The sequence below is a fragment of the Mixophyes fleayi genome, chromosome 4 (assembly GCF_038048845.1).
Source record: "Mixophyes fleayi isolate aMixFle1 chromosome 4, aMixFle1.hap1, whole genome shotgun sequence".
In the NCBI taxonomy this organism is placed as follows: domain Eukaryota; kingdom Metazoa; phylum Chordata; class Amphibia; order Anura; family Limnodynastidae; genus Mixophyes; species Mixophyes fleayi.
In genome coordinates, this window is record NC_134405.1 from 336,715,303 (window position 1) to 336,723,198 (window position 7,896).

The window sequence follows — 7,896 nt, forward strand, 5'->3', positions numbered from 1 at the left end:
AATAGTTCTTCTAATCCTGAATTACTTTAGGCAACCTGTGTGTCTGTTCCTGTTGTGGTACCACAAGACCCAGCATGCTGCGACTTTTCTTTATTTAACAAATATATTACACATTCAACAAAATGATGCAGCGTAGCCGATAAATGTTATATATTTATAATGTAAAACACCAGATTCTAAGGGACAGATTCAGTTGTGATAATATCCGGGCGAGGAGTCTCCGGAACATCCGCAAGACACTTTGCGCTGATTTTTGTTACAGAAATCTCACTCATGTTTTCTCGCACCCCACAGAGTTCCAAACAAAAACGTGCGTTAATATTTACCGTAGTAATGGTAAAAAACGTGCAGCTGCGGTGATCTGTGGAATATCACGGTCAATTGAATTCTCCCCCTAAGAATGGTAGATAGTTGGACATATTACGTAATATTGGCACCAAGCAATTTAATACTGTTTATTATGGGATCAGGAAATAAACAAATAAACTGTTATTGATTCCTTTGTCAATATTTTTGAATCACAAAATAATAACAACCTCAATAACTGTTTTTATAAAGTAAGTTTTGTGTAATTCCTGAAAAATTTATATTTTTCATTTTAATAAATGGCTTATTTACTGTTTAAAAATAAACCATTGTTTCTGCATGATGTCCCTTTATGTATTAGATGTGTCCCTTAGTATAACTGAGCCTATAGATATAATGTGAGTGACAAGCTCAGCCTCGCCCTGTGTGGGGAATGTGAAACACACCCACTGGTGTCTGAGTGTCAGAGACTTTCACTTTCATTTCTCTCTTCTGCTGTCAGCGATGGCGTCTGCTGATCTGAGACAGGAGCTGGACTGTTCCATCTGCCTGAACATTTATACAGATCCTGTAACACTGAGATGTGGACACAACTTCTGCCGGGTCTGTATTGATCGTGTGCTGGATACACAGGAGGGGTCTGGAGTTTATACCTGTCCTGAATGCAGAGCAGAGTGTCAGGAGCGTCCTGCACTGCAGAGGAACATAACTCTGTGTAACATAGTGGGGAGTTTCCTGTCTACTCGGCCAGATCAGGAGGAGACTGGGATCTTCTGCACTTACTGTATTCACTCTCCTGTACCTGCTGCTAAATCCTGTCTGTTGTGTGAGGCTTCTTTGTGTGATAATCACTTGAGAGTACACAGCAAGTCAGCAGAACATGTCTTATCTGATCCCACCACTTCCCTGGGGAGCAGGAAATGCTCCGTCCATAAGAAGATCCTGGAGTATTACTGCACTGAGGACGCTGCCTGTATCTGTGTGTCCTGCGGTTTGGCAGGAGAACATCGGGGACACAAGGTGGAGATGCTGGATGAGGCCTCTGAGAAGAAGAAGGAGAAGCTGAGAAATGTTCTGCAGAAACTGACCACAAAGAGAGAGGAGACTGAGAAAAGAGTCCAGAGACTGCAGGAGCGCAGGAGAGAAGATCAGGAAAAAGCAGCCGGTGTAACAGAGACAGTCACTGCCCTGTTTAGAGACATCAGGAGACAGCTGAAAGACCTAGAGAAGAGAGTCCTGAGTGAGATCTCCATGCAGGGAGAGAGCGTTTCACTCCCAGTCTCTGATCTGATCCAGCAGCTGGAAATAAAGAAGGACGAGCTGTCCAGGACGATGCGTCACATTGAGGAGCTGTGTAACATGTCTGATCCAGTGACTGTCTTACAGGAACCAGACACAGGTGACTTGTGTGATACTGAGGACAGAGAGAGACATGATAACCAGGTCCATGGTGTAGGAGATCTGGATGTGGGTCTCATCTCAGAGAAATTACAGACAGGATTATCTGATATAATAACAGGTATAAATGTATGGGTATATGTGCAGGAAGCTACAGACATATTACTGGATGTAAACACAGCTGGTAATAATATACATATATCAGGTGACAGGAAAACTGCATCCTGTTCACAGATAAACCAGAAACGTCCAGAAACACCAGAGAGATTTCAGTGTCCTCAGGTAATAAGCACCAGGGGATTTTCCTCAGGGCGACATTACTGGGAAGTGGATGTCAGTAAATCGAAGTGGTGGAGGGTAGGGATGTGTTATCCCTGTATAGACAGGAGAGGAGATCAGTCAGTCATTGGAGATAATAACAAGTCCTGGTGTTTATGGAGGTATAATAATCAGTATTCAGTGATACATGACAGGAAAGTGATCTCTATATCTGACAATATTCCCTATGATAGACTGAGGATATATCTGGATTATGAGGCTGGACAGATGTCCTTTTATTCTCTCTGTGACCGGATCAGACACTTACACACCGTCACTGCCACCTTCACTGAGCCCCTTCATGCTGCATTATGGGTAGTGGGAGGTTGTATAAAGATATCTGGGGGAGTCAGGAAAGGGGAGAAATAATCATAAGAAATCTGCCCAGAGACCTAAGATGTCACCGTCACCAGGGTAATCTGATTGGTGGTACACTTATCCAATCGAAAGTAGCAGTGGGTGGAGGTACAGCTGAGTCCCTCCTTCTGTGTAACCAGGTGACCAGTGTGTCTGGATTTGTTTCCTTGTTGGTGTGTTAGAAACTTTCTGTGATTGGCTGCAATAACTGTCTGTCGATCAGTGTATACCCTATTACTGCAGTCAGTGCTATGCTTGCTCCTATTGGCTGTGATGTATGCAGGGGGTGAATGCGATGTTGTCTCTGTATAGCTCCACCCACTGGAAATTGCAGTTTAAGACTGTTTCTTACATAAAACAGTAGTGAAAGGACTACAACTCCCAGCATGCATCATTGTTAATCTTTAGTATTAGTAGCTTGATATTTGTCAGAATCAATAATCATAATTACTATTATTATTTTAATTATACACTTGCCTGATATACAGTCCTCTCTCTTTATACCACTCCCCGTATAACACCACCTTCACTCACTAGATATCAGCATAAGAAAGATTTAAATGTATGTATGTAACCAACAATTACTGACAAGTAGCACAATGTTCTATATACAGTAAATGATCCATAGGGTCTGAGCTTTTTTTTATATAAAAAAGAGGCATATTCAATTGAGCGTGAAGTGCCCCCGGAACGGATACAAAAGCACACCGCGTTCCCGCAACATTGCGGATTTCCGTTCGCACCTCATAGGTTTGCAAAGGGAAATCCGCGATGTTGCGGTACCGTATTAACATAATCTATGCGCAGTCGCGATCTTATGCGCTAATTGTATATGCCCAAAATGTTGTTTTGTTTTTTAGAGTCAAATTATCTTTTCAAGCACACAAATGAGGGTTCCTCTATTATTATTTTTTTTTTAGCAAGTATTCCCTAACGTGTGTAAATGTATCAATAAATAATCTTCTGTTTATTAACCTGAAGTTCCCCTTTATTCTGAGTCGTCCCTTGCTGTTGCGGTTGGAGAATAATGTATGGATATGATTTAGAACTGTAGAGGGGTGTACCCGGGTTAGGGGAACAGATCTCCTGGGGTAGATGGTAGCGTACAGCAGCACAGAAGTCACACTCAAACACCACGTAATCACTGACCAAATTATGTGATCTTTCATCATCATCACCATTTATTTATATAGCGCCACTGATTCCGCAGCGCTGTACAGAGAACTCACATCAGTCCCTGCCCTATTTTAGCTTACAATTTAAATTCCCTAACATACACACACACAGACACCGGACACTTTTTGATAGCAGCCAATTAACCTACCAGTATGTTTTTGGAGTGTGGTAGGAAACCGGAGTACCCAGAGGAAACCCACGCAAACACGGGTATACAAACTCCACACAGATAAGGCCATGGTCGGGAATTGAACTCATGACCCCAGCGCTGTGAGGCAGAAGTGCTAACCATTTAGCCCTCTTTAGATAAATGCTACCTGCTATATAAAGTGGGGGAGGGAATTGTCCAAGGAAAACAGTTCCTTTTTGATAATGGCTAAATCTCTGGATGGAAAATGATTTATTATATATAATCATTTTCACCAACTGCTGCACAGTTTAATCCACTGATGATAAAAAAAGGAGAAATATAATATAGTTTACAACTCCCCTAAATATTTAAGTTCAAAGTGTTGTATAGGCTCCAGTGGAATTATCAAACACACTTTAACACTATTAAAATACTTATATGAAAACATTGTCATACTGAATTCTACAGAGTGATACATTGAACTACATAACATTGTTAGTGCATCTGTTTAGTCCATCACCACTGAGTCCTGTCCAACTAGATTTCTTCATTTTAGAGCTTTGGAGTCTTTATTTCAATTTATGCCCCATGAACAGGGGCAAACACAGGACTTATAGAGGGGGGGTTTCCACACCACGCCGCCTGTGGGTGTGACCAGCATGCATGGGGGTGTGGCTATAATATTAGACAGTGCTTGGCTGCTCTCCAACTCTTCCTATTCCCATAATATACACGGGCAATGCTGCGTGCACTACTGTTAGGTGCATGCAGCTCTCTCTTTTCGAGCAGAGCCATGTGAGGCGGGGGCAGGGTCCAGCCACTTTAATTACACAGTGCCCCAGGCTTGGTGGGGGTTTCCAGGCATTAGGAAACCCCCCTCGGTTTGCCTATGATGAACACTCACTTATTTTAATATTACAATATTTCGCTTTTTAATAATATTTTATGGGCAAGGAATAAAGTTTATATTTTATTTATGTATTGTCCTCTATGGCAATACAGAAAAATCCATGACTGTGCATGAAGTAGGGATCTTAATCTGGAACCATCTATAGATTTATGTAGTTTAAGTTATGCAGATGGCAGTGCCCTTTATATGGGGTATTTCCTTCTACTTTTCTATAACACTTGAATATAAAACATATACTGCTGAATGAGCACCCTAAACACTTCATCAACTGCTATCAGAGGGACCATATACAATGTTTGTGAATTAACTGGTATTAGACTAGTGCAGATGATTATTCTGTATCCTTTTAAACACACATCACAGGTGCAGCCATTAATCAGTCTGGTGTCAGACTGGAAAATAAGAAGACCTAGGGCTGGATTTACTAACGGGCGGTTTGCTCAAACCGTCGCTTTTTGGCTACTTTTACTTTTTGCGGGATTTACTAAAGCCCAAACCGCTGTTACATCGACCAGATATGACATTTTTCAAAACCACCACTTTACAAGTCGCCGTCCCGATTTTATTAATGAGGAACATACAAACAGACAGATTTACTAAGCTGGGGTTTGCAAAACTGCCGCATAACAGCCAAAATAAAACAGGTGGTTGTGAATCACGAGATTGATCAAACTGCTGCTGTTTAAGCTAATTTGCCATTAAGAACATAAGAGAAAGCACCATTGACATTGAAAATTATTTTGGAAATCATTATTTATTGATGCGCACGGTATGATTTGCGCAGTGTCACTAGCCAGTATGTGCCAGTATCAGGGAACAGCAAAAATTATTTTGCATTGTTCTTTTATATATTTATTTATTAACAATTAGAAATCCACAATCAATTTATTAAAGTTTGATATAAAATAAAAATAATCTTCCCATCAGCCCTGCTGCACTATACAGCGATTCTAGATATGTCAAAATGTCACCTTTTTTTATTTCATTTTCTTTTAAAGCAGGGTCATCACTTGCAAAGAGTGGGGGCAGCTGTGTTGTGGGTTGAACCAACATTCGGCTTATTAATCCAATAGAAGCTGATAGTTTGCAGAGACGTCTCCTGAGACTGAAGAGTATCGGATCTTACAAAGCGCTGAGCAAACTACCAAGGTACAGTCATGGTCTAGGGTCTGGAAGAACCCGTATGGTCTGCTTGAGTGGATGTTACCCTTCAAGAGGCGCAGAGTCTAACGGAGAGGGAGGTGTTCCCCCGGGACCCCTCGCAAGGGAGTCTGGACTTTGCGGCTCTCTAACCGCAGGTCGCGGTTCTCACCGAGAGGAGAACCGAGTCACAGGAGTCAGATGGTTGCTGATAGGAGTAATAATGAGAAGTATATTCTGCAGGTAGATGAGGTACAGAGGTCCTGTGGAGCTAGGAGGCCCCTAGTGCCAGGATCATGAGGAGGTGCGATAGTCTGCAGGTAGATAGTGAACAGCAGCACCAATGTGCAGGAGATGGAGACTGGTAGAAACACCCTGTAGCAGGATGATGCTGTAAAACCGGAGAGCTGAGAACAGGTATTGGTGGTAACGCTCTGCAGCAGGATGATGCTGTAACACTGTAAAGCTGAGAACAGGTATTAGTGGCAATGCTCTGCAGCCAGGGCCACCGAGAGGGGGGGGGGGTACTAATTACCCGGGCCCGGCCATTTTTGCAGTTGGTGGGGGGAGCAGGGTAGTTAAAAAAAAACCATACTCACGTGATCGCGGCGCCGGCGTCCCTCCTCTCTGCTGCTCTGTGCTCCATTCAGACTGTCTGAATGCTGGGTGTGACATCATCATGTCACGCCCAGCATTCAGTCAGTCTGGAGCAATGGAGCACAGAGCAGCAGAGAAGACCAAGAAAGAAGTGAGAAGAAAAGGTAAGTGAAGGGAGAAAAAACGAGGGGGGGGGGGCAAAGAGGGGTTAAAAAACGAGGGGGGGCACAGAGGGGTTAAAAAACGAGGGGGGCACAGAGGGGTTAAAAAACGAGGGGTGGCACAGAGGGGTTAAAAAATGAGGGACAAGCAGCATGGCACAGGGGGTTAAAGAAAAGAAGGACAAACAGCATGGCACTGGGGGTTAAAGAAAGGAGGGACAAGCAGCATGGCACAGGGGGTTAAAGAAAAGAAGGACAAACAGCATGGCACTGGGGGTTAAAGAAAGGAGGGACAAGAAGCATGGCACGGGGTTAAAGAAAGGAGGGACAAGCAGCATGGCACAGGGGGTTAAAGAAAAGAGGGACAAGCAGCATGGCACAGGGGGATGAAGAAAAGAGGGACAAGCAGCATGGCACCGGGGGATTAAGAAAGGGGCAAAGGCAGCATGGAGGGCGCAGTGTGATCATTAGGGGGCGTAGCGTGGTGATGATAAAGGGTCACAGTAATGTGTGTGTGATGGCACAGAGCTTTTGGCAATGTAGTGTGTGTGAGGTAGATGGTGGCTAATTAATGGCGGCTATTTTGTTTGCGGGGTAATGGGAATACTATTTTAATGTTGGGGCTGGAGGAAGGCCTAAATTATTAATCATGGATGCTATTGATTTAACGCCGGGGATGGCTGTAATTTTCTAAATGTAGCCATTTTTTCCCCAAATAGGTCCTCCAACATTCCAGGATCCAGACAAGCCGCAACTAAAGAAACCAGCAGCCACATGTGGTAAAAGTGAGAAGAACAGGTAGGACAGAGCAGCATAGTGTGTGAAATGTTGTGATTCTAGTAGGAACAATACCAATGTTTGGTGAGTGTTTGGTGAGCCCAGTGGGCGCAGGCCAAGACTGAACTCTTTCTGTACACACTGCATTCTTCCTATACTACACAAGGGTGCTAGATGTCCTGAAAGTCAGGAGTGCTTGGACAAATGTCATGCTCCGGGGAATTCAGGACCTAGTGATTTTGTTGTGCTAGCCACGCCCCAATGGCGCATTGCCACGCCCCCAATTGTGTGACCACACCCTAGATTCTTTTTTTTGCTTACTCAACTATAAGAGGGGTGGGGGGGGCATCAATTTGTTGTACCGGGGCCCTGAATTCCTCTTGGCAGCCCTGTCTGCAGCAGGATAGCGCTGATACACTGGAGAGCTGAGCGCAGGTGTTGGTGATAGTACTCAGCAGCAGCAGGAGAACAGGAGCCAGTCTGGAACACGTCTAGACAGGAGAGAAGACCTGAAGATCTGGCACTCCGGTAAGGAGACAAGTGCTTTATATAGACCGGGCTGACAGGCAATCAGTCAGTCAGGTGAATGGAAGGAGTTTTGTAAAGGGCTGGATTTGCACATGTGC

The 7,896-nt window shown here is 43.8% G+C and overlaps 1 protein-coding gene across 1 annotated transcript; it reads left to right on the plus strand.

Moving 5' to 3' along the window:
- Positions 1-762: 762 nt before the first annotated feature.
- On the plus strand, positions 763-3,353 carry LOC142153188 (E3 ubiquitin-protein ligase TRIM39-like). Its single transcript, XM_075210538.1, has one exon. It carries the CDS (start codon positions 811-813, stop codon positions 2,389-2,391), a length of 1,581 nt encoding a protein of 526 aa, XP_075066639.1. The 5' UTR covers positions 763-810; the 3' UTR covers positions 2,392-3,353.
- Positions 3,354-7,896: the final 4,543 nt, after the last annotated feature.